Here is a 27,149-nt window from a genome sequence, read left to right as displayed (position 1 = left end):
TTTTAAAGATTTTATTTTTTCCTTTTTCTCCCCAAAGCTCCCCGGTACATAGTTGTGTATTCTTCGTTGTGGGTTCTTCTAGTTGTGGCATGTGGGACGCTGCCTCAGCGTGGTCTGATGAGCAGTGCCATGTCCGCGCCCAGGATTCGAACTAACGAAACACTGGGCCGCCTGCAGCGGAGCGCGCGAACTTAACCACTCGGCCACGGGGCCAGCCCCGGATTTGCCTTGTATTTTTGCACACTTCCTTTTTCGAGTTTGAGCCCATCACAGAACACTTCTATAGGAGCACTAATTTAGAAACTATCCTCCTTTTTCCTGGGATTGTAAGCAATTGCATAGTGAAACTTGCTGGGGTTTTTTAAAGTTTGTTTGTTTTTAAAGAGTCGTAATCTCTCATAAGAATTTGTAGTCTGAACTTTTTATAATATGGCCTCTTTAAAGTCTAGGTTACATGGTCATCTATGCCTAGCGTTTCTTATTCTTCAAACTCTTGAGGTAACATGGTGATTTTCTTCCAAAGTTCTTAACACTTAACACTTCCACCTCCCCAGTGGTTATTCCCAGAGTTGAGCTCAGAATATCAGTTCTGCTTGTTGCTTTCTGTACTTTCGAGAAAGGGAGCATTGGCTTGGTTTGATGGTGTGACTGTAGGACTATCAGTTGTTTCTCCTTTCCCAGCAGAGATGGAGGCAGGGCTCAGAGACTCCCCATCTCCAGTTCCCACTTCCTCTTTCTTCTCCAGATTGCCTCTGTTCAGCTTTAGAATCTGTTGTAGGAAAACTTGATCTCTGTCTCGTCTACCTTCTGGTTTGTTACAAAATGATTTTCTATTCATTTTAAAGAAATTCTTAACTAAAATAATTTATTTCATATAAATTTTTAGCATATCAACTGGTTAAGATCATTAGTAAAGATTAAAATATATGTAACAAACTCATGGTACTCCTGCATAGAATAAAAAACTTATTTCTCCAAAATATATGCTCCCTGTAAATACATTAGTTACACTGGCTTTTAAAGAAATAGGGCATTTTGACACCTACTGTATGTTTAATCATTTGCTCAAAATATTGGCTCTGTTGTATGGTTTTAAACTTTTTTGAAACATGAAATTATCTTTTACTTAATTAAATAGAAGATATCAAAAAGGAATAATAAAATCCCCCCAAATTCTACATGGGCAGATCAGAAAACTTTAGAAGTTATTGAGAAAGTTACCTTGTTATAATACTATAGTTAGAGATACGTAGGGACATGTTTCGGAGGTGCCCAAAACCACCCCCAGGTTTGATGATTCCCTAGGAGGACTCACGGGACTCGGCATATAGAACTGCTCACTCATGGCTATGATTTTTTACAGCAAAAGGAAACAAAGCAAAATCAGCAAAAGGGAGAATGCACAAATTTTGGAGGGACCCAGGCCCAAGTTTCCAAGAGTCCTCTCCCAAGTGGAGTCACAAAGGACATACTTAAGTCCTCCAGCAACAAATTGTGATAGCGCTGTGAAATGCTATCTACTAGGGAAACTTATTAAAGACAGTGCCCAGGGTTTTTACTGGGAGCTGGTCATGTAGGTCCCCTCTGCCTAACACATCCCAAAATTCCAGAGGCCCAGATGGAAAGTAGGTGTTCAGCATCAGCTGCATTGTTTGTATAGTTTAGGCACAGTGAACCATTCTGATCAGTTCTAGGAACTGAAAACAGGGTTCAGGCAATAGTTTCAGAGAGTGTCCCCCTAATATAAAAGTTGCTTATCAAGTGAACACATGAGTGAATTAGTGAAAGCTAATTCATGTGAGGATGGGCACAGGAAACACAGCTGCAGACCTCCCTGGGGAGAAAGCCAGAAGGAAGTACACGTGAATCTCTGGAAGGTCTCAGTCTTCACTGGCTCTTTTGTGTGGCCATTTCATTTATTCTTATTTCACTTGGTTTAAAGGCATCCCTCTATATAGATTTGAGTCTGAAAGGCTAAATATTCCAGGGCACAGCTGATGTTCTCCCTGATTCTAGTGAACATCCCCCGGGAGGTTAGCAGTGGCCAGGCCATGGTCACATCAGCTCCATTGCCCCGTGGATGGGGTTTGCGTAAATTGTGAAAGCTTAATGATGTATGTAGTTCTTCCCTGTTTTATAAAGTTGTTTTTTTTTAAAACATAAACTAACCTATTTATCTTCAAGTTAGTTAAATGAGAACTGTTGTACTTAGTGTTTCATTACTACATTAAAGGAGCTGACGTCAGCTTGGGATGTTTCAAAGAACACCGTGGGATAAATAGGTACCTTCCTCTCTGATCATGCTGTTTGCAGTTAATGATCCTCCAGCCATTTGCAAATATAAATCTTCCCTTTGCCTCAGATTTTAGCAGAACAAGGCTCTCTAATTGACCCATAAGTGCCATCTTTTTTTTTTTATTGAGTTAATGATAGGTTACAATCTTGTGAAATTTCAGTTGTACATTAATGTTTGTCATTCGTGTTGTAGGTGCACCACTTCACCCTTTGTGCCCACCCCCCACCCCACCTTTCCCCTGGTATCCACTAAACTGTTCTTAGTCCATAATTTTAAATTCCTCATATAAGTGGAGTCATACACAGATTATCCTTCTCTCGCTGGCTTATTTCACTTAACATAATTCCCTCAAGGTCCATCCATGTTATTGCAAATGGAATGATTTTGTTCTGTTTTACAGCTGAGTAGTATTCCATTATATATATGTACCACATCTTCTTTATCCATTCGTCTGTTGCTGGGCACATAAGTGCCATCTTTTGAGTGATATATAGGACTTACTGCCAAATACCTGCACAGATGGCCCTTAATTATCATTTTCTTTTTTTTTTTAACTCTACAGCTAGCATGTTTCTACTGAATTGCTTCTCCCTTTTGAGACAGAAGGGAGACTGAGAGTCACTCAGCATTGGGTAATAACCTACACAAAGTTCTTTAATGGCGTCTTTCACTTAGCTGTTTCCCTAGCAGTTGATTTTTGTCACTGCCCTTCCTCCTGCTGGCAGGTACTTAGCTGCTGTGTGGTTAATATTTCCTTTTTATTAGATAACCACTTGGCAGTTATCACTCAAGTACAATTTATATCCCTATTCTCAAACTTCATTTTCTTTTAAATAATAGTATTAGAAACATCCTGATTTCTATTAGCATTTACCTTTATCCTCTTCGAATGTAATTTAAAGAGGGTTTAGTGGAGATTCAAAGTGATTTTTAATTTTCCAAAGATATCGATTGCTTAAGACCTTGGATTAACCTGGATAAACATCTACTAACTACAGTGTCCTTATTTGTTTGATGAATGTAGATGAAAGTGAATTATTGTTGTGAAATAAAGGCATCTAAAAGGTACTTCTTAATAGGATAAACTTAAAATCAATTGCTGTATTTCATGTCATTTGTCTCTAAAGAATTCAAATGGTAGGAATGTTACTCTGAAAAAGTTTCTTTATTCTTTTTCTAATGTTCTCTTAATTTACACTGGCAATTTTCTCATTGTATCTCATGTGTTAAATATCCTAGGTGAGTCAGTATTACTTAGCTAAAATACTGGGCACTACATTTACTGTATTATTCTTTCTCTCCTCCTTTAAGACTCAATGATGAGGCACGGCGGCTCATTGCTGACTTGGGGAGTACGTCTATTACTACTCTTGGTTTTCGAGACAATTGGGTCTTCTGTGGTGGTAAAGGCATTAAGACCAAAAGCCCTTTTGAACAGGTTAGTGTCTTAGACTTTCATAATTAATAGACGAAAGAAAATTGTATGAAACCATATGGTACACATTCCTATCTGAGTTATTTGAAGCTTAGATAAAGCAGACTTTAAATATGTTCATATATTTTTCGTAATTCTCAGTAATCAATCACTTATTTGAAATAACCATGGCGCTGTTTTAATTTTAAGACTTAAAAATAGTCAAATTCTGCATGGAAATTTGTTTCCTACATGACAGTGCATTGGCATATGATTATCTTTAGCCTTTTAGGAAGCATTGGTTAATAAAGATTTTAATTGATCTTTTCATATTGTAATCAAGTTTGGAAATACTTTAGAAGCTAGAAGATAAACTTTACTTTTTGAGTAACAAATGATCCTTTAAAAAATACGTGCGGTGTTTTGTTCTTTCAGCTGTTATTTGAAGCTCTGTCACTACATGCCAGGCCCCAAGGGTTGCTTTTTTAATGTCTTGAACAATAACTTATATGAACTCATTGTTGATGTGAGTGTTGCTGAAATGAATGTACTAAAGTATGTTACTGCAGATAAGCAGTTCACAAAGGTTTTTAAAACTGTATACTATTATTGTGTTCTAACAGTACATAAAGAATAATAAGGACACAAACAAATATGAAGGATGGCCTGAAGTTGTAGAAATGGAAGGATGCATCCCCCAGAAGCAAGACTAATGTGGAGAAAATTGAAGGAAGAGCACTTTCACTGTTCATGCGAGAGAGAGAAGAGAGGAACTATGTGTAAATATTTTAAGAGCATGCAGCCATCTTGGTGTGTGCATGAGCATTATCCCTTTTGATATCAGGATTATTTATTGCTAACGTAAATAGATATCTTTGTAAATAGACATCATAATGAGCAAATCACTGAACCATTTCTAAGCACATTTCCCTATTAGTACAGTGTTTAGAATGCTATGATAATGACATCTTTTAATTCTAAGAGCATACCCAATGGATAACTGAACAGATTGTGAAAAATATATTGATATATATACTGGTTGCTGTGAAAATGTATCATGGGATAATATGGATTTTAGGGAGGAGAGACTTTGTTTTCTTTCTATATATATTGCCTTTTGGTGATAGTATCTTTCAAATTAAGAAGCTATTTGGCTAGTTGTGTGTGTAACGTTACTTTACAGTCTGACTCTCCTCATGTTCCTCCTTTTTTGGTCTTTCTCTTCCCTTTCCAAGAAACGTAGAAATAAAATGATATGAAAACTTAGCTATGTGAAAAGCACAACAACATTCTTTTCTTTAATAAACAGAGTAAAAACTAAGTATATAAATGTAGATGGCATTCAGGACTGTAGCTTGCTAGATTTTGTGTTAGCAATGTGAATAACTTGATTTTGTATAAGCTATTTAGAGTGAGGCAGGAGGTGGCAACTCCACAGAACTGAGGAACCAGGCCAAGTCCCTTCCCCAACCTAACGAGTCATTCAGGATGGCCGTGTCAGTATATTTAGAGCAATATTGGCATATATTTTCCTTATTTAATTGTTATCAGCGTTTACAAAGTGGTTTGGAAAGAGGCATGCTTTAATATCACAATAATTTTGATTTGTAAACCAAGAAATTAATTCTGTATTTACTTCATCTAACTTCGTAATAGCAATTTTTGCCTGAAAATGTAGCGACATATTTAGAAAAGTCCTAATTACTGAGTGGACTGCTAACATTTTAAAAATAACTTTATTGATGCAAAGTGACTTTATACCCAATTCTACATAAAAATATAAGAGATCTAACTTTTTTGTTATCTTCAGATGTTCGCTAAATGACTCAAGGTTTTAAAAACTTTTTTGGGACATTCAGTACCTATTGTGTATGAAGTGTCTTAAACTGCGACATAAACAAATTTAACGATCAAACTGCCGTTTACAATAAAGGCAGCACTTATATAACTAAAAGCAGTGTTTTTTATTTTGCTGTAAACCAAGTTGGAAGCCATTCAGCTATTTCTTAAATATTAATGAGCTTTGAGGTACTGTTTCTTCCCTCAAACTGAATGTAATTTATGAATAGATGCACCTTACAGGTTTAAACAATTTTCGTAAACTTTTCAGATTTTTGGTGCTTATATAATAAATCACATTCAGCATGTATTTTTTTGACATTTAAAATACTTTCCTCAATTCTGTAAATTAAAAAGAATAGCTATTTTACGATTCTAGCGATTGTGAAATAAATGTTGCATTTTTAAAAAAACAATAAATACTCTTGGTTTTGCATTGTGATTTTTTTTTTGTATTATCTAACAAAGTAATATACCTACAGAACTTCACAGTAGCATTTTGTAAAGAATTTATTGTACTGCTTAACATGCAAATTTAAGTCATTTCTGTGGTTAAACACACTAGTATCCTGAGGATATATCTTAACATGTATAGAATTTAAGTGTCTAGATGGCAGGACATCCCTTTCAAAGTAAAGAAGGAAAAATGATAGCTTTGTAAAGGTGTATACGATATCCAAAGAAGGGAGGAAGGTTGGTCTACTTTGCTTTTGTTTCAGTTCGATCTTGTCGAGATTGTGCCGCCTTCACTTTGGAAGCAATAATTTTACTACATTTCATTTTCAGATATCTTTTAAAAGTCAGCATTATAAATGAAACAATGCTCATTTAATGTTGTTAAGAATTTTCTTGATTAAAATCAAATTTGGCATTGACACATGGGTAGTTTAATGGTGTTTAAGGATTTATGGATGCCTATTTTTTATTTGTAATCATAGATGCTTTCCCAGGACAAGTGTATTATGATATGCCTGTTAAAATTAAGCAAAGACAGTAGGAAAATAAGTGATATTTGGGAAATGAAGGAAAAATTGAGCCAGTCTTTATATTCCTGACTTTAATTTGATTAAAGTAAAATTTATCATTGTTCTTTCTATATTTCATTGTATTTGTTTTGAAATGAATCAGCTAATAGTTTATAATTTTATGCCAGATGAAGCTCATGTATTTAGCCTATATTGCTCTTTATACTTTAAAAGTTTATACGAATTGTAAATGATTTGACCCCCCCAAGAAAGACCATAGTTTCATTCCGTTTGGTTGACACTCTCCATTTTTAAATGAAAGAATGAGAAATGTGCACTGTGTTCAGTTATTAGAACAGTTAAAAGTGGAAATGCACTTAGATACTTGTTAAAATCAATATGAAGGAGAAAAATTACTTGGGTTGATCAGGGAAAAGATTTGCCACTTAACCTCTTCAATTAGGCCTTGGACAGCAATAAGTACATGTAAATTAAGAGTTGTAGAATAAAGTACCTAAGATTTTACCTTTTCTAAAGCGTTCCTCAGAAGAATTCTTTTGCTGTCTCTTCCTGGGATGGTTTTTCTGTCGTCTACCTGGTTTTTGATTGTCACGTGCCAATGGCTGGTTAATCTCCATTCCCCTCACAGCTCCCTCAGTTTAACTAGGCCTTGTCCTTTCCTATTGATTGTCTCTCCTCTCCCCCATCTGCTCTCTTGAGGTTCCGGTCAAATTAAGAGTTAGAGAGAGTGGAAAGCAGACAGGCCTGGCTTAGCAGTGTCAGTCTGTTGCTAGGCAGCTTGATGGGAGCCGCAAAGGATGGTGCAGACAGCATGGTGAAAGCTTCAGGGAATCTTAGGGACTCTTCCTTCAGTCCAGTGAGGGGGCAGACCACTGGAAAGCAGCTAAATTAAGGCAACACTTTCGGGACCGGCCCCGTGACTGGGTGGTTAAGTTCAGCGCTCCTCTTTGGCAGCCCAGTGTTTCGCTGGTTCGGATCCTGGGCACAGACATGGCACTGCTCATCAGGCCATGCTGAGGCGGCGTCCCACACAGCACAACCACAGGCACTCACAACTAGAATATACTGGTGGGCTTTGGGGGGAAGAAGAAGGGGGAAAAGAAAAGAATTGGCAACAGTTGTTAGCTCAGGTGCCAATCTTCAAAAAAAAAAAAGGCAACACTTTTAACACCAGTATGTCTCTTCTAGAAGTGGTCAGAAAGGAAAAGGGACTGGCCAGCCCTTTGAGACAGAAGAGAGATTTCTCTTGGGTTTGTTCCATGGGCAGTTTATAAGCAAACAACACAAGGAAGACAGTCTTCCCAGGACAGCTAGTTCACAGGGGTGACTTGCTGACATTACTAACCTCACTCTTCAGCTGTGCATAAATTATGCCCACCACTGGAGTGTATTAAATATGGAAAGAAGGGCCGGCCCACTGGCGCAGTGGTTAAGTTCGCACATTCTACTTCTTGGCGGCCCGGAGTTCGCCGGTTCGGATCCCGGGTACAGACATGGTACCGCTTGGTAAAAAGCCATGCTGTAGTAGGCGTCCCCACACATAAAGTAGAGGAAGATGGGCATGGATGTTAGCTCAGGGCCAGTCTTCCTCAGCAAAAAGAGGGGGATTGGCAGTAGTTAGCTCAGGGCTAATCTTCCTCAAAAAAAGAAAAAAATATGGAAAGAACAAGTTGATGCTAAGTTGGTAAAAGATATTCCCTTTGATTATGGCAAATTGGTTTATGAACCTGTGAGCTCCTAATGTTCCATATAATCAGCCCATATTTGTTTCATTTGATAGAAAAGGGGCCTGAAATCTTAAAGGGGAGAGAATTGTGTAGAGAGGGAACAGTGTAGGATACTGGTTAAGAGTACAGACCTGCCTGAGTCTATGTCTCAGTTGCACTGTCGATCACATGAGGACCTTGAGAAAGTCAATGTCTTCACCTGTGAAATAGGGATAATACCATGTGGTTTTGGTGCCTAGCAAAATGCGTGGCACAAACTACTCATTCAGTGCAACAGTATTTCTGTTAGTGTTGACTATGTCTCTTGCAGGCTAGTAATGTTTTAGCCCAAGAGAAAAGTTGTCTGACTCTTTAGCTTTTTGATCCCATCATACCAAGTGCTACAGTCTCATTGTTTGTGTCCCCCTCACATTCTTATGTTGAAACCTAATCCCCAAGGTGATGGTATTTTGAGGTGGGGCCTTTGGGAGGTGATTAGGTCATGAGGGTAGAGCCCTGCTGAATGGGATTAGTCCTCTTATAAAAGAGACCCCAGAGAGCTCTCTGGCCTCTTCTGCCCTGGGAGGACACAGCAAGAAGATGGCCATCTGTGAACCAGGAAGCAGGCCCTCACCACATACCAAATCTGCTGACACCTTGACCTTGACTTCCCAGTCTCCAGAACAGTGGGGAATAAATTTCTGTTGTTTATAGGCCACCCAGTCTATGGTGTTTTGTTACAGTAGCCCGAATGGACTAAGATGCCAAGCCTAACGGGAACCATTAAATGACTCAGGCAATAAGGTCATGGGAGGGGAAGCAGCTATTCACCTGAGGTTCTGCTTGACCTCCCAGCCTCTGACTATATACCACCTACCCTTTCCCTCAGTCCACACTGACACCAGACTCCCTTTCATGTGTAGAATTCAAGCTTCGGTGTATCTCCAGACAGCTAGCATTTCAGATGATCACATGTTATAGTTTTACTTGCTGGCCCACCTGTAGGGAAAGTATGTGACTTCAGCCAGAGGCCAGGAGTGTTTTCTGATTCCTTTCTGGGCAGCAGCTGGTTGAAGACCCTCAAGGAGAGCCCTCTGGGGGCTGACCCTGTGGCCAAGTGGTTAAGTTCGTGTGCTCCACAGCCCTGGGTTTGGATCCTGGGCACAGACCTACACACCGTTCATCAAGCCATGCTGTGGCTGCATCCCATGTAGAACTAGAATGACCTACAAATAGGATATACAACTATGTACTGGAGCTTTGAGGAGGGAAAAAAAAAAGGAAGATTGGCAACAGATGTTAGCTCAGGGCCAATCTTCCTCACCACAAAAAATAAACAAAACCTTGAAAACAAAAGGGAAATCCTCTGCTGAAGCCCCAGTCTGGGAGGACATGGGACAATAGACCTTGATCCCTGTTTCTAGTAACTTCCTAACTATCCACTCAACTCTTGCTGCAGGACAGGGTGGGACAGCTGTCAGGTCACAGGAGATGCTGGGGCTCAGCTGGCACCCTCTTGCACACCAGCTTTTGCTTCTTGCTCACAGGTCCTGTGAAGGTTCTTACCCACCAGCAAGATTGCCTGGGCAAGAGAGGAATCTTGAATGAGAATTTTAAGACATTTTATTGCTTTCTGGGATCAGCACTTTTTTAATAACAGTAAGTCTATTATTTGAAACTTATAAATTTGACTTCCAAACATTTTCAACAATGTGTTATGCATGCCAGTGCAGTCCTGCTTGTCCACAGTGCTGTTGCTACTGCTTGGATGTGACAGGACCAGTTGAACAAGCTCAATACTGGGGCCACTGAATTCCCTGCCAAGCCTTTGCCTTCTGTATCTGGAATAAAATGACCAAGTTGCTAATTGGCTTCTGTATACCCCTGTGTATTGGGAGCCCGATTAGAGAGGTACTCTGTGCTTTATTTGACAAAAGCAGAAATGAACTTCAAGGAGAATGTCTTGCAAGGTCAAGCTCTGAGCAGAGGAGAGATTTAAAAGCAAATGATGCTAAGAGCTGTAATTAGAAATATGTTCAGTTCGTGGAGAAAGCAGTAGTCCCTGAGAGTAGTGGTCCTCTGGGGGAAGCCCTGGGTCGAAGAAGTGGGAGAGTCGATTGGTGAGAGTTTCCTTAGGTGTGCGGAGTGAGCCCTGGGCCTTATGTCCCATGTGCTCCTTACCAAGGGGCAAAGAACATACTCTAAATGATTTTCTGTTTTCCCTTAGGGAGAGGACCTGAGGTTTAAGATCAGTAAATTAGCTTGTTCCTTGACTCCTATAGAAAGACGAAACTTTTGACCCAGGGAATGAGGTTGAAAGCCAATTCTTGTGGAACTGTTAACACCTAGCAAGGAGGTGTTAAAATTCTATTATGGAAATACTCTGGTTGGAGGAGCTCCTTAGAATTCCACGCACTGGGGGTGTGGGACCTGGGCGCAGTTACAGGAGTTGTGGCAAATGAAATGTGGAGATTGTGTCCTATACTTAGTCAACAAATTTTAAAGTGTAGAGTCCCAAGAAATGATAAATTGGGCGTTTGGAGGAAGAAAAAGTGTTCAAGCCATCAAAGGAGAGAATTTCTCATTCGGAATAACAGAATTTATCTTCGAGCTTGTAAAATTATTTAGCCTGCACCCATTAAATAGAGGGCATGTTAAAGCGGATTTATCACATTCCCTTTTTCAGTTGTCCCTGTGCCATTTCTTGCTTTGCTTAGAGCCTGTGAGGAGCAAAAATTGGTTGTTTGCTGGGGAGTCTGAGATGAAGCAATTACAATGGGTAGGACTTTAAACTTACACAATGTTGTATGTCAGTTATATCTCAATAAAGCTGGGGGAAAAAATAAAAATAACTGACAAAAACATTTTTAAAACTTATTTTAAAAGTAGGGATTATGTACTAGAAGTAAATAGGTAATTATTGACTTACATTTTATATATTTACACCTTTCCTTGGGTAATGAAGAGTTCGAGGTACGTTTAAAGGTACAGTTAAATTTGGTGATCTTCCTCTTTTATCAGAGTGATTGGGGGCTACAAGGAGCCACTCTTCCTTTGTCTTTGCTGTCCATGGCAGGAGGATGGGGGCCATGATTCCGGGTGTTGGGTTGTTTCTGGCATGCCGAGGGAAGGCTCCTCGGCCTCGTGGAGGTGAATCACCCTGAGCAGTTAGACAGAGGGAAGCAAGCAGCACTCATCCTGCTTTTCCAATTCTCACCAACCAATCAGATGCTTTCACTTATTCTGCAAATTAAAAAGTCACATGTGAAACTTTAGTTTGTGTTGCCTTGGTCCACATTTATTATTCCTTCCCTTTACAATCAGCGGGAGAGGCTGTTTTTTCTAGCATGATTTTGTTTCAAGAGGTTTTAATCGTGTAAACCATCTCTCGTGGTTTTTCTTTGGATGTGAATGTAAACCATTTCCAATGGTAAGTTTCATCCATCTATTAAAAATAACACTTTATGTAACAATTGGCTGTAAGCACAACAATAAAGAGGATGTAAGTATTTATTTACTGTCACACTCAATTAGTTTGATCTTTACCCCTAGTCACTTCCTTTTGGAATGATTGTTAGATTCTTGCATAACCCAGCTGTTAGCCGCATTGAGATCTAAAATCGCAGGCAGTTTAAATCACTTCGAGCTCAGAAATCAACAGGCAGTGTATTTTATTTCATGGTGAATTCTAAGATCTCAGATCTTCCATCACTTCACTCCTGTTCCTCAACCAAGTTTATATAACTAATCATGAAGGAACATCCTGTGATTTTCACTTATTTATAAATCCCCCAAACTCTTTAAATGGTATACTGTAAACTCAGCATACGGACTATTGTGATGCTGTGAGGCGCACAATAATGATATGATGATTAAGGGCACAGACTCTGAAGCAGTCCGTTCTGCATGACCTTGGGCTGCTTACTTAACTCACGATTACTGTATCAGTTTCCTCATCTGTAAAATGAGGACCACAATAATGAGACCTACTTTATGAGGTTATTGTGAGGGTTAAATGTCTTAATACATACAATTTACTTAGAACAATGTCTGGTACATAGTAAGTGCTGTCTAAGTGTTTACTAATGTTGTTTTCTTTTTCAAAGGAAATGAGTCCCTGGTGTACCACTGTGTTCCCCTTCTCGCTGTGCCATATGCATCTGTCCTTCTCACCTTACTTCATCATCCTACTTCAAGAAATGTTATGACTTATTACATCTGGTCTATAGTGAAACTGAAATTTAAAAAAAAACCAACCACGGCATCTTAGCCAGCTTTCCTTAAGAAAGGCTTGTCTTGAGGAATATCCATGGTTCCTGGAGATATGATTTGAATTTTTCTTCCCTCAAGTCAGCTAAGAGGATTACAGTGTTCTGGATAACTAACTGACTGGCTCCAAATGATTGGTTTAGTTCCTTAGTCTTTGATGGCCTTTGGGAGGTAATGTAAAAAGTACCAGCAACTCACCAAATTGCCTTTAAATAAACATTTTGATGGAAAATTTTTCTGCTTCCACATTTTAAACCAAGTAAAACCAAACGTATCAGAACTGACAGTACTTTGGAAAATTAAAGTGTGTTTCTACAATATTTACTGTGAATATCAAGATTACAAAGCTGCAGGGACTGGCCCCATGGCCGAGTGGTTAAGTTCACCCGTTCCGCTTTGGCGGCCCAGGGTTTCGCAGGTTTGGATCCTGGGTGAGGACCTAGCACCGCTCATCAAGCCATGCTGAGGCAGCATCCCACATGCCACAACTAGAAGGACCCACAACTAAAATTACACAACTATGTACTGGGGGGCTTTAGGGAAAAGAAGGAAAAATAAAATCTTTTAAAAAAAAATTACAAAGCTGCAAAATAGATTCATGGCATCTAACATATAATTAAATTCCATTGTTATTCTTAATATAACTATCATAGTTTCTTAAAAAAAACAACAACAACAAACTACTGTCATCCAGACCATAAATAAGGAAATAATGCAATTGTATAAATTCAAAAAAATGAAAGTGTTTTTAATTTTCTGTAAAGTCCTACTATCAGGGAAATACTTTAATTAGCCAACTTCCTTATCTAGAGGTTACAGATAATGCCATTTGATATGTTTTTCTTGATTTTATTTCAAGACAATCATCATTGCCTGTATTAGGCAGTTCCGAATTTACAAAAAAGATGAGCTCCTAAGTTGAAAAAGAATATACTGAAGTACCTCCCATTCCCTTTTAACATCATCAAGGGCATTTAAACAAATCAAGGAATTTTGTAGCCACAGTGCTTTGTCTGGTTCTGAGCCTGACCCATGTGATACCAGAAAGCTGTTTCCTAAACACATCACTAGAATTGAGGGCATCCACTGTCTGTGCTGCCCAGCATAGGGTACCTTTTAATGGTAACATAACACCCTGATTTTTCTCTATGGACTCACCTCTTTCCTATTCTCAAGCTGCCTGGGTTTAGTTGGAATGAACCCCACTGTCAGTTCCCACATGGGTCTTGATTGCCTTAAGATCAGTGTATTTATCAGCCCACCCCAACCTCCAATGGCCATTCTGATTGGGGGGCACACTAACCAATCAGAGCCAATGATGACCTTTGCTGGGAATTCTGAGAAAGAAAAATTTTCCCTCTCCCTTGTGTGAGCAACTCAAAACAGTACCTCTCTCTGTTTCCTTAGAATGAGTGGTAGGAGAATGTGAGGTGTGGTAGGAGAATGTGAGGTCTGGTAGGGAAGGGTGGCAGCCATGTTGCTAAGAAAAGCAGAGAGCCTGGAGCTGCTGGGGGTGGGGGCTTGGGGGGAGGTGGTGGCATAGTGCCGTGTGGAGCCTGAAGCAGAAGACACCACCACAGAAGCCAACCTCTTTAGGCTGGATATGGAGAGACCTGAGCTCTGGGAACATAGTGTGAGCTTTTGGATCAAGCTTCCCCTGAACCAGTCACAACTCTGGACTTTTCAAGTATTGAGTCAATACATTTCCTTTAAAGTTTGTCAGCCTGGATTGCATTTTTTGTTATTTGCAACATAAAGAGCCCTAAACAACACAGGCAAAATAGCCTAGCCTGGATAGGGATATTTGGGCTCCAGAACTTGTATTCCCAGGAGCACCATGGGCTACATCTACCATGATGGGGAGTGGGAAGGAAATGGGCTAAAGCCAGGTTGTCAGCCGGTGAAGCAGGTAGGTGAGAAATTCAAGGATGGCTACCATGGTGATGCCACAGAGGAGAAGGAGAAGAAGAACCCAAAGACACAGCTTGGGAGTTAGGAGTTCCTGCTCAGGCAAGCCAGAGGAGAGCCTGAGTTGGCATCAGTGTTTTTAACCAATGGCTGAAGAGTAATTGGGTATTTGTGAATTAGAGACTGTCTGATTCTCACAATCGGTTGGTAAGGTAATTATAAAAAGTCTTCCAGTTAACAGAAGAAACTCGTCGTTAGTGGGAACTACAGTCTACATCTTTTAAAAAAGAGTGCTTATTGTCAATGCAGATAAAATAGATTTACTCTGGAAAAAAAGCCACTAAAATGTCTATTTTTCAGATTATTCTAATCAGTGGATGCAAAAGAAAGGTAAACCACTCTTTTAAATAGGTACTATATTTGTTCATTTGTCATTTCTGAGTCTCTCATTCAGTAAATAATAATGTTTTTAAACTTTAAGGATCACGGATAAATGTTCAGCTTTAATTTTAGTATTAGGCTGGAGACATTTTCCACGGGTTTGCTCTTTTTCACAAATTATCACTCTACCTTCGTAAATAAAATTGAAAGGAAATAAAATGAGACCTGGTGGTCAGGGGAACATTTCTTTAGCTTCTTATAAGAAAAAGGATATTCTTTCTTTGTCCATTCTGAACTTAGAAAATCTATTTTTTCTATGTAATACTGAAATATTTAACAATTCATAAAAAACATAAGCATTTACATTAAAATACAACCTTAAATATAGCCTTGTAATTTTCACCAGGAACTTTGTAAAATATGATGAAGATACATGCATGAATACTAAAGCAAGAGAGACCATTCAACATTCACATGGAAATGCAGCATTACGTACAATACAATAAATAGCCAGGATATCAAATCCACAAATTGATCATTATTCTGATTTAGATTCTTTTTCCCAGTTAAGACTTTTACTGTATAATTTATTATAATAACCTTACAAGTTAAACATAACTAATTAAAAACAGAATTCAACTAATCTGACTGCTGAAATAACACAGTTCTCAATATTTTGTAGCATATTTAAATCTATAACATATAAAACTGTCATTTTGGCGAGAAATACACATCCATATAACTAACTGCTCAATTAACTTCTTTTTCAATGTATAAAAAGAGATAATAGTATGAAAAGAAACAAGCTAATATTATTTCTGAGAAAATTATTGTCTTAGCTCTTGGGCTTTGGCAATAAATGTCTTAAGTTTTTATATATATCATATAACTTAAATACTGTATTTACAAAATATAAAAATTTTTTAGCAAAATATTGTACAAAATACTGTCTTTACACCTTTAAAGGGTGCTTTTCCTTACAATGTATGAGAGCCCTTTATATTTTTATCTCTAATTTTCCCACATGTTTCCAGGATCCCTTCTTCACCCAGTATTTCAGAGCTGGGCCTTTAATAGTAGAAACTGGTCTATGATTAAAGTATGAAGCCAAAGATCAAAGATTGCTATATACCTTACTGATGTTTTTTCTAGATAAATTCTCATAGTTAAAAGCCACTTAAAATCTAAATCATACGTTTTACTTTTTACATTTTGATTCTTTCCTTTGTCACCAAAGATCTCTAACAAACATTTTTAGGGATATCGTATCACTTAAGAAGATTCTTTTTAATTGCCTTTTTTTGAAATGCATGAAAGGGTAAATAAGCACCCACCACTTCCGTTACCTTTTCAACACCTTCTGTTTCTACGCACTAACAGTATGATTTCTTCATATGAAATGCTAGAAGAATAAATGAGATTCATGTTTACTGCTCCTTGCTGCTATAAGAAGTGTCTTTTAAAAATGACTATATTCACCCATGAGTTCCATAGCTGAGTTCCATACTCAAGGCTCTTATCCTGACTATGGACCAGGTTTCTGGCATGAAGGCTCTTTCCTATCCTTTCTTCCTTAAACTAAGACAAATCATCTTTCTTGTATGTCAATATATTTTCTCCAAACCACCAAAAGATGAACCCAGATCTTTTCAACTTTAGAATCCCAAGAAATCCACATGCTCAGTGTGTGACTGGACATCGACCAGGTAAAGAGAACTCTGAGAGTGGCCCAAGGATTGGAGAATTCCGACACAGGAGTGCACAGGAGAGGCATCCTCTGGATGGCAACCCCGCTGTATGTCACCAAGGAGTGTTGCCCAAGGCTGGATGCAGTGGTTACTTGCAAGTGTGGACGTCAGTCATGCTTTCACACCTCCTGCAGCGGACATAGCAGCACCAGATAAACTTGCACTCACACCTCTCCACATGCCTGACCACGTGGGTGTTGTAGCCTCGGCCACAGCAGAGGAGGTTGCAGCCATCTGCACCCTCCGACGTACGGTTGCATTCTCTGCCTTGTGTCCCTGGGATCCCTAGTCTCTCATCCTCTACACAGTAATTGGGAGACTTATTAATGTAGAGCAGCTCCTCCTTGTGGATGGGTATTTTCCTCTGATCTTTTTCTCTCCTGCGCATTTTCCTCTTTATTTTGTCTGAGATTTGCACACTGTTTTCATATTTATCCTTCAACAAATGGCCAATCTTTTCAAAAGAAGACATGGTTTTCCAGCATGTTTTCACAGCACAGGAACCGGAAACTCCGTGGCAGCGGCAGTCTACTGACATCAACTTGGCGACAGCCTGAAAACAACAATGATTTATGTTAAATATCCTTCATGAAGTGTTTTACTCAACAACAGAAGGATGACTAAACTAATCACTTAACTTTCTGGGTCTGTTTCTTCCTGTGTAAAAATGATGGTTTTGAACATAAAGGACCTTTAAGATTGCCTGGGTTCAAATATTTTGTCCTTTGCTTGATCCTGCAGAGAAAACTTTGCCAAGTCTAATTTAAAGTAGTGGACCAGGCTAATATTGTTATCAGAGATTGTCTGAGACAGCGAAGGGAAACTACTTTTATTTCTAATCTCCTCTTTAATTTTGAATGTGGCAGGATGTTCATGCAGGTCTCCATGTTCCTGAGACTATTTAGCACCTTGCCACTGAGAGTGTGGTTCATGGACCAGCAGCATCAGCATCATTTGTGAGAAAGGCAGACTCTCAGGCCCCACTCCAGACCTACAGAATCTGAATCTGCATTTTAAAAAGATCCTCAGGTGACTCTTAGGCACAGCATGTTAATAAGAGCCTCAGGTGACTTGTGTGCACATTAAAATTTGAGAAGCACTGACAGAGTAATCATCCTCAGCTCACGTAGTGCATGGGAACTTCTGTGGAACTTTACAGATAACCAAAGCTGAAACCCCTGAGACTGATTTAATTGGTGGAGGTGGGGTCCAGGCAATGGTACTTGTACAAAGCTGCGCAGATGATTCCAATGGACATCCAAGGATGAGATCTACTGAACAGAGAGTTCTCAGGTTAGATCGCTGTAAAAGTCAGTTACATTCCCGGGGACTTGGGGGGACATGCCATCCCCTGGTCACAGACCACATGAGAAACCCTGACTAATCAACTTAAGTTGGTCAAAAGGAGAAGGAGCTGGAGATTGTGGCTGCTCCCAGCAAATTCTTTGCCTTCTCTGGAAACTTAACTCAAAACATATGTCCTATCCTTGATGGATCAGTAGCACCACCCTAACACAGAAAAGGGATAATATTTATGTAATTTCTCAATTCAAAATGCTGAGTTTAGTTTATTCAAACTGAGGAATTAAAGGAAATTACATATCTCCATAAGAGCCTGACACATATTAAGGTCGAAATAAATGCCCCTTTTCTCTGAAGAAGAAAGTACAATAAGAGTTGACATAAAATTTCAATGGGGCTCACAGCTGAAAAACAATATAGAGATTTCAAAAGTTTTAGGGTCTTAATCTCTTACATACCAGACTGGTCAGCACAGCTTCCTTCAATCCCCAGAGGATGGCAGAGCAGATTAACAAATCCTTTGGACTAGCTGTAGAGTTGACATTCTGTCAACATGCTGAGTAAAATGAAAAACTGATCTATCCATTCAATAACTTGTAAATTATGTGTGTAATCTCACCAAAAAAGGGGAAAATCTCACAGCTTAAATTCCACTTACAGTTCTTATCAAAACTATAAAATGACAGAGGTTTATACTTTGCTATTTTGTACCAAACCTGACATTGACACGTTTGCGGAATGTTACATATCCTAATAAATTAACTAAAGTTTCTCAACTATTGATTGAGACAGAATATTTCAAACAATTTATAATATTTGCAACATTGAATGAGAGCATATGGTATTAATTTTTACAGTATTTGATACTTCTTCTTAGCGCTTAAAATAATAAACAGAATAATATTTAAACCCTGTCCTTTATAGAATACAGCACTTTTTCAATGCATAAAACTGAGAAGAGAGTAGATATGTCTATGTCTTATTAACTCGGGCAAAAGGTACCTTTCAATGACCTGAAAGCATTTTATAAAGTATGGCACACAAGCTTATTTGGTTAAATTTATGCGTTGGATACTCACAATTCTTTAAAACGTCTCCAGGGAAAGAGATATTCATATTAATATAATCTGCCTAGTTTTGTTCAGATTGTAAGTGCCCAAAGGATATAAGAAAAAGATAACTTGATCAATGCTGGGTAATAACAAAACAAGCTGTCGAAAGAAAGGAAAAAATCTAAAAATGTATGTTTATGTGTTTAAACCTGATCAACATTCCTCACAGTCATCACTTAGTGATTTAAAGCTGCCCCTCACTCAGGATCTTAACGGAGGAGCCAAGTGTTTCTTTTACTAACCAATTCAGACATCCAGTATGGTGTTGCCAATTTGCAGAGCATGGAGGACAGTATATGCTCACCAAATGCTTATTGAATAGTTAGTCAAGCTCCTTTGAACACTTTAACTCATCCTCTACTGGTAACCTGTATCCGGAGAAAGTAATAAAAACCACCTTTTTAAACAAAAGAGTCACTGCCTGAAGGTCAATGGTAGCAAGAGAGCTTGATCCGGCTGGGTTCTCCTCTGATTTCTCAGCCCACAACCGTGTTAGTCCACAAGAGTGATACGCTACTTCACAGGTCAGAAGGATAAGAAGACATCCTTTTTCAATCCCATGACATCACCTGCTGAATTTGTATCAGAATTTTGGGGAGATTTTCCTGCCACAGAAAACTAGCAACTTTTAAATAGCTGGAGTTAACTACAACTTTTCAGGGATGATATTTTTAAGAAGTTTTATTCTATTACCTTTCAATCCCATTACCTTTTTGTCCTTAACAATAAGTACAAGAAAAGAAATAGTATTTTTATCATATATATATATATATGTATATATATAGGATATATATATATATTCTAGGATAGAAAGACAAATAAATTTCAAGGAGAAGAATCCCAATAACTTCACATGCAATTTAAATGATTATAACCCCATAATACTCCAAGGAAGAAACCTGGACAAATAGGGATGAAAATAAAGCAATATAATCACTACTAGGAGAAGCTGATGAAATGCAGAGTTCAAGGGCAGATACACACACACACACACACACGCACACACACGCACGCACGCGCACACACACAGTTTAACTCTGTAGAGCTTAGTGCTTCTTAGAACACATTTTCATAAATTATTTCATTTGATTTAGTTTTATAGGAAGAAATGCCTTGCACATAGTAGGTAGCAGTAGCACTTACTTATTACTCCAATTTTACGGAAAAATAAACAACACGATTAAGACACTTGTCGTACATAAGGAAAGTTGGAGATATATGACATAAGGTCTTTATATGCACCAGAATAATTTCAGTAGAACAGAGAAAAATGAAAGTGAAAAATGCAAGCATATTTAAGGATATTGCATGAACACTCCAGAAAAAAGTATAGTCTGAAGCTTTTCAGCTAGGATTCTTAATTAACGTCAAATAGCCATTCTGACTACAGCGATAGCACAGTCATTTTCTGCTAACAGGGAAAGAGAATGGCAACCAAGTGAGTTGTGTGTGGTTATGAGAAAATTCCTTTCTCTACTCTAGTTGAGTTGTTAAGGTTTATAACGATATTAACAGAGGAATGTTTTGTTAACTATTGCAAACAGATGTGCACATTTGGGTGGGTATTTTTAAACTATGGGAGAGCAATTAGGAGGGTAGCATTTAATCTACGGGCTCCTTGTGTTAAGTTTTGGTTTGATAAATTTCTAATAAAGCGAAGTAGGAAAGACGTATCATTAATACTTAATTTAAGTCTAAGGAGTCTGTCTAAGGAGTGATTGGTCCCACAGTTTTTCTCAGAGGTAACACAGCAGGCAGTGATTGTTTTCCAGTATATTGCTTTATCCAAACTTTACAGAAATGACCAAAAAACTGTTGTGGAACGTTTTGTGACGAGCATTTCATTTTGTCAACTATCAGATGATCTGTTTAAGTTTTTATGAAAACCGTGACATAAGGTTGAATGACTACATTCCTATTCCTCTGACCCATTTTGTCCCTTTTTGTCTAAAAATATATTTGAACCTGCTGAAAAGCAAAACACTCATGTGTTGTTTAAGTACTTATAAATATTCTCAAAACAGGTCAATGAAAATTTGGGGTTGGGCCCTTCCCACTTTTTTGAGTTACTCATCATAAAACAAATTATGGGGTAGAGAAACTTGAAAGTTTATGAGGTGGACATGGGGAGAATGGAAATATTTTAAGCACACCAAAAGAAATACCCATAAATATTCCAAGTCACATTATTCCCAGAAGTTCTGCCCCTGGAAGACATCACATCATTCTGTTATCCAATCAGCATTCAGCAACATTATTCTTGGAGTCATAACTTTAGGAATGGTGTCAGAAACCAAGTGGGAATCAGAGTATTTAAGGTCAGCGGTTAGAAAATCATCCATCCTGCTCATAGCACTACTAAGCGCCAGTACCCACATTTCTCTGAACGCTTTCCTATATTTTGAGTTTGGGATTTTGAGACGAGGAAAATCAACCTCAGTTGGATGCAGACCTTGAACTTCACTCAGAAGAATGTGCCTATTAGATTAAAATTCGAATTGCCAATATTTAAAATGGAGTTGCTTGTTCTTCCATATTAGATAATAACCTGGAAACCTGGTTGGCTTTTGTTGTTGTGGTGGTGATGGTGGTTTTTCTTTTTTTTGGCCACCAATGGAAAGAAAAATACAAAAATTCTTTGAATTGTAATAGTTCATGAGAAAAGACCAACAAAAACACCAGTGTGGTACCCTCAAACTACTCAGGTAATATTTTGTAATATTTTAAGATTCCATCTAGACCAATGTGAAAAAAAGATTCAGCACAGAAAATTCTGAAATTTAAACAAAATGTGTATAAATACATAGGCTGCATTATTTTCTGCATAATTAGAATAATAGCAAAAACCTCAGTAATCTGAGGAGATTGTTTTCTGCCAACAAACAGTGGATTAAAATTAATGCTGAATAGTTGTATGTTTTTAATAAAATCAGAATATCAATAACAGTTTAAGATCAAAGTTAATAGTTACAGAGGCAAATATTGCTACCTAATTTGAAACACACGAGATGGAATAAAACTAAATATCTGCCTAATATTACTAATATAAAAAACACATTTTAGGGTTTTTCATAAGTTCACAGATGACTTTATTCAAGAGAATTAATCATAACATGAATTTCCGAGTTTTGTTTTCCGGTTAAAAATTTTTAAATTTCTACCAAATTATTTAAATAAAGGCTAAAAAAGACTTAAAGTCTAAATTGATAATAAATATTCATTTAATTGTTTTCTTATTTTTAAATATGTTAATTTGACTTATCTTGATGTTTTTCCTAGTTTGACTCTAGAGTGTTAAAGAACATATGCTAACTACATTTAGCCTCTTTTATATTAATATGTGAGAAATAATAAAAATTCCTTTATTGGATAATATTGAAATTGAAGCAAAAACTCATTTATTTAATTTTTTTAAAAGTAAAAATTTAAGGAGAAGAGACATGTGCATAACTATTATCTTGGGCAAGAGTTATTTTAGTGAGATAAATTAACTTTTAAAATTTCTAAACAAAAGTACAAAAAGCTAAGCACAGCTATTTACTGACTTTCCTGTTTTCTATTTTGCTATTTTTAATCCATATTCAGATTGAATTGAAAATTCAAATTTGAATTTGAAGTGTTAGGTTGATATTTATTGAGTTTTGTGCTTTTGTATTTTAAACCAAAGTGGTTAAGTAAAGAAAACTGGCTGAAACTTGCAACTATTCTGAATGGGTTCCATTTATTTACTTTCCAAAAATGTAAAACAAATGCAACATATACTATAAATATTCCTGAGAGATACTGCAACTTGTTTTAATTTACTTCAGGAGAATGCAACAGATTGCAGTGACTACATTCGGACCTTTATAAGTTACTGGATATTTACAATAATATAGGATATATGCTGATATTCCTGTCCCGAAAAGATCGTTATAACATAGAAAATACGTATTCGTAAAAAATGTTTTAACTGTTTTAGGAAAGTCACTATGAATAGCCAAGCAATTTAACCATTGTTGTAGAACTCAAACTTTGTTGTGTCAATATTCATTAAGGTAAACATATGAAAGTTAAATTAAGCTTCAAAGTTATTTCCTTTTAAGAAAACTTAGTATTAAAAATCCAGAATTCATAAAAGAAGTTAATTAGATGGTGGTTCTTCAAATTTGTCTCCCCCTCAATCTCTAATATCTGTGTTTTAAAATATCCATACATTTAATCTCTATAGCTTCTTTACCTTTATCTGTATTCCTCAATTTTTACAATGAATCTACATTGCTTTAAAATAAAATAACTACTTCCCTTAGAAAAACTTTGTTTTACACAAAATATTAGTTGAGTTGTATATACCTAATGTGTTCAAGAATGTTTCCTAGAGAAAGTAAGGACAAAACTGATAACATGTTTAGGAGCCATCGCTCAGTAAAAAATAGATTTAAAAAAATAATCAAAACTCAAATCTGAGGAAATAAAATTTAATTCAGTCCTGTTAGAAAGGTAGATACCGTAGATCTTATTCTGGCTCCACCGCTAACCAGCTAAGAGGTGGAACCAAATGACCCAAGAGACACTTGTACATCTATTATTTTATAATTAGTCTTTCAGGTATTCAAATTATACAATCACAAATACATTTTATAACAAGATTCAACTCACAGATAGAGAACTTAAACTAAATCTATGTGGACAGTACAAGCTCATGAAAAATACCTATATTGTCTATTGAATATATTTGCTGTTATACATATATAATAAACACACACATGTATACAGAGAGAGAGAATTATATATAGAGAGAGAAGGAGACTGCAACTGTGTGCTTTTTAAACCATTTGGACAGATTCATCCAGATGTATAATCCTGGTATTATTTACCTAGAGGCACTGGTTTTCTATTCCATTTTCTAATACATACCTGCCTTCCAGCTTCATTGTTATGTAGGTTCATTGCTAACAGTATTTTGCTTTCTTTTCCCGTGGTGTTTTTGTTGGGGACATCTAGGAACTTTCTGCTGAACCACATGCCATATTGCACATCATCAGAGCAGCCCCCCCAGTGCCAGCCTTCACTGGCTGAGCCGCCATTCTGCAAGGTGGTATCACAGGAACACTCCGTCATGTTGCCTGCACTGCATGACCTGGTCACAGAATGCACCAGGCCTGCAGCCATCACAGCATAAATAAATGCTGTTTCCTTGGTGCCTAGAATAAAACATAAATTGCTAAATGAAAGAGCCTTACCTCTGGCTGTTTATGTTAATAACAAAGCCTCCTACTTATCTTCTTACCAGGGAAGCAATTATTCAATTGCTTACAATGGATGCTTTAATGAGTGCATATTTAGAAAAGACAATTTCATATTGATCTAGTCTTTTAGAAAACCAACACCAATTTTCAATATCCCACTTGAGGGGATTTCCTTACATTGTATGTCATAAACTGTCCTCATACCTGAAAATTATTTGTTTACTTTTAAAATTTTAAACACCTAGCTCAGCACAGCGCTTAATAGACAATAAAAGTTCAATAAGTACACGTTGAATTTAAAATCCTTTGCATGGATGTTGTAAATGGTAATACAATGCCCGAAGGAGTCTAGATTACCTTTCTTTTTAAATTTAAAATGTGTTCTCACAAAACACGAAAAAATTGCTGTGACTTTGTGTGTATAAATAATATGAGTCAGAATGTAAATTAAAAGTAAGCAAAGACCACAGCAATTAGTAAAAGTGTTACAGTTTACTTACACATCAAGGATCAATATTTTTCTTTTTCTAGGCTATCGTGATAACAATCACTGATATTAACATGAAACAATTGAATACTTTATAAAGTATTAGCTAATCCTCTTACAGTCTTAAAGGCAATGAAAGATAATTGAAATGTCACCAGCAAAGAAAAAAAAAGTTATGGAAAACTGTTGAATAAGTATTTAGCACACCTGCAATAGAGTTCTAGCTAAAATCTTTGAAAACTTAAAGTCGCATTAAAACATTAATAAAATGGACTAGAAGAGATTCAGCAGGCGACTTTTTTTTTCTTTAGCGATGTTTAGATTGGAGCAGAAACAGTTTCGCGCCGGTTGTCCAATAAACCTTTTCAACAGCCGATGCCTCTGCATTTCAGCAACTGTGAAGAACGTATCTTTTTTTTTTTTTTCCGGCAGGGGGTTCAGGGCTCCTTCGGAAGGGTGTGCCGGCCAAAACTCAGCGGGGCAAACGCAACGCTTTGGCGGTGGTGTGTGCCGGGACCGGGTGGGGAAAGGTCAAAGGTGGAGGCAGAACGGAAATAAATGTGAAAACAACGAATCTTTCATCGCCCACCTCCTAAAATTCTTTGAATTTGCTGATATTCCTGGAACAATCGTGGTTCCCTGTACCTTTATTCTTACCAAATCACTAGGCACGTGGAAGTGGGACAGTTTCCTGCAGCTTCCCGCGCTGCGAGTGTGCGCAAAGTAGGGAAGAGAGAGAAGGACCAGAGCACCGAGGGGAGAGCCAAAGGAGTCGTGCTCCCGTGAGCCGCACGTTGGGCTGTCCAGGACAGTCCCTTTTGAAATCCCCTTTATTCTGTCTACCCGGTGCTCCCAGGAGCCAACAAACGTGGGGCTTAGCTGCAATTAGCCACTTGTCCAGGGCTCGGTGAACAGCAGAGCTGCTTAAATCAAAGCAGATGCGGCAGCAGCATTCCCTGCTGCCGACATCATGTTTCTCCAGCTGGTCACCCACTTAGGGGGGCGCTACGAGGTCCGAGGGGTTGGCGGGGTGGAGTGTTAGACTTTTTCTCCAACTCAGCCAGGCGCCGCCGGATGGAGGAAGAGCTAGAGCTCCAAGCGCCCCGCTCTGGACCCGGGGAGTCACCCCACTTCAGGACTGCACCTGCGCCCAGGGACTGGCTTTCGTCGCTCCCAATTCCCGTCCACGGAAAGAACTTTGTTGGGATTTAGAGAGCGACGGGACACGCGAGCACTATTTACTTTATTTACAGGAATTGGAGGAGTTGTAGCCCTCCGTCCCGCGCTGGCCCGGAGGGTCCTGGGACTCACCGCTGGTCAGCTCGTAGCCAAAGATGGGGCTGGTGCCCGGCGGGGCGGTGGCGGCAACCCGGCAGTTCCACCTCTCGTGTCTGAACTGGTTCCTGCACTCCTGAATGCCCAGCCGGGCGCCCTCTCGGATGCTCGGCAGCAGGTACGGTTTCCTCTTGCACAGCTCCTTCTGGCGGCTGTTCAGCGGCAAGTTGGCGCAGCCCAGCTTCTCCGGAACCCCAAAGGAGGCGATGCCCAACCACCTGTAAGACACGGCCGCCCCTGGCTAAGCCGCTCCCCTGCTCTCCTCCCCAATCCCAGATGTTTTCCGGAAAATTAGGTCACCCTCCCTAGGGTCCCCGCCCCTCCTCCCCCGCCTCAGCTGAAAGTTCCCTGAGGTTGGACACCCCTTTTGCCACACACCCCATGAGCCCCTGCTGCCCCCATACTCACATCCAGTTTCCTTGGGCTCCGCATGGGAACAGCGCGAGCAGGGCTGCCCACAGCGCGCAAAGGCGGGACAGTCCCAGGAGCGCCGCTCTGTCCATGGCCCCCGCATGGAGTCCCCCAGCCCCAGTCACTCCTCTTCTGCTCTCCCCTCCCAGAAGCCCGCCAGGCCAGAGGTCAGTTCCCAGCACCAAGTTGTCCCTCGCCTTCTTTCCCCCTGCAGACAACATAAAAAGGCGGCCAGGAGTGATAGGGACTCTCAGCAGCCTCCTTCTGGCTTGCAGGGAGCAGTGTGAGGAGGTGGAGAAAGTAGCTTGGGGCCCTCCTCCTGCACGCAGTTGGAGGTGTGCAGGAGATGCGGGAGCGTCCCTCGCATTCCAAGGTGAGAAACTTCTGTTGATGTAGCTCTGTCTCCATCGCCCCCGGCCTCTCCTCCCATCTCCTCCCCCTGGCAGCTCTTGGAGCCTGATTGGCCCAGCCTCGGCCCCGCGTCTCATCATCCCCGGAGCTCAAGCTCCCATTGGCTGAGAGCAGGCTCCGCGGGGGGCGCTCGGGGCCTGCTGCTCCTGGACAGCGCGTCAAACCCGGGTGTGTTCTTGACCTTTCCTCCTGTCACAGTCTCCTGAGAGCGGATCTCTGCGTGAGACGTATTGATTCAACCCCAAGACTGATAGGAGCGCTTCTGTTTTAGCAACCCTGGGTGAAGGCGTGGGCTGAATGGGAGATGTTTGAGTTC

The 27,149-nt window shown here is 39.1% G+C and overlaps 2 protein-coding genes across 2 annotated transcripts in view; one reads left to right on the top strand and one right to left on the bottom strand.

Moving 5' to 3' along the window:
• The window catches only part of FAM3C (FAM3 metabolism regulating signaling molecule C), a 49,104-nt gene extending 42,060 nt beyond the window's left edge, over positions 1-7,044 (top strand). Inside the window, exons 9-10 of the mRNA XM_070616432.1 lie at positions 3,608-3,734; positions 4,334-7,044. Of these exons, the coding sequence (XP_070472533.1) occupies positions 3,608-3,734; positions 4,334-4,423 (217 nt within the window). The 3' untranslated portion in view covers positions 4,424-7,044. The remainder of the gene's footprint in view (positions 1-3,607; positions 3,735-4,333) is intronic.
• A 6,189-nt stretch (positions 7,045-13,233) lies between these two features.
• On the bottom strand, positions 13,234-26,874 carry WNT16 (Wnt family member 16). The gene is made up of 4 exons (XM_070616431.1): positions 26,420-26,874; positions 25,988-26,229; positions 23,858-24,144; positions 13,234-17,100 (listed from the first exon to the last, which is right to left on the bottom strand). The coding sequence occupies exons 1-4, from the start codon at positions 26,641-26,643 to the stop codon at positions 16,636-16,638; spliced, it is 1,218 nt and encodes a 405-aa protein (XP_070472532.1). The 5' UTR covers positions 26,644-26,874; the 3' UTR covers positions 13,234-16,635.
• Positions 26,875-27,149: the final 275 nt, after the last annotated feature.

The sequence above is a fragment of the Equus przewalskii genome, chromosome 4 (assembly GCF_037783145.1).
Source record: "Equus przewalskii isolate Varuska chromosome 4, EquPr2, whole genome shotgun sequence".
In the NCBI taxonomy this organism is placed as follows: Eukaryota; Metazoa; Chordata; class Mammalia; order Perissodactyla; family Equidae; genus Equus; species Equus przewalskii.
Note: the sequence above shows the minus strand (reverse complement) of the source record. Positions and strands in the feature narration are given on the sequence as shown.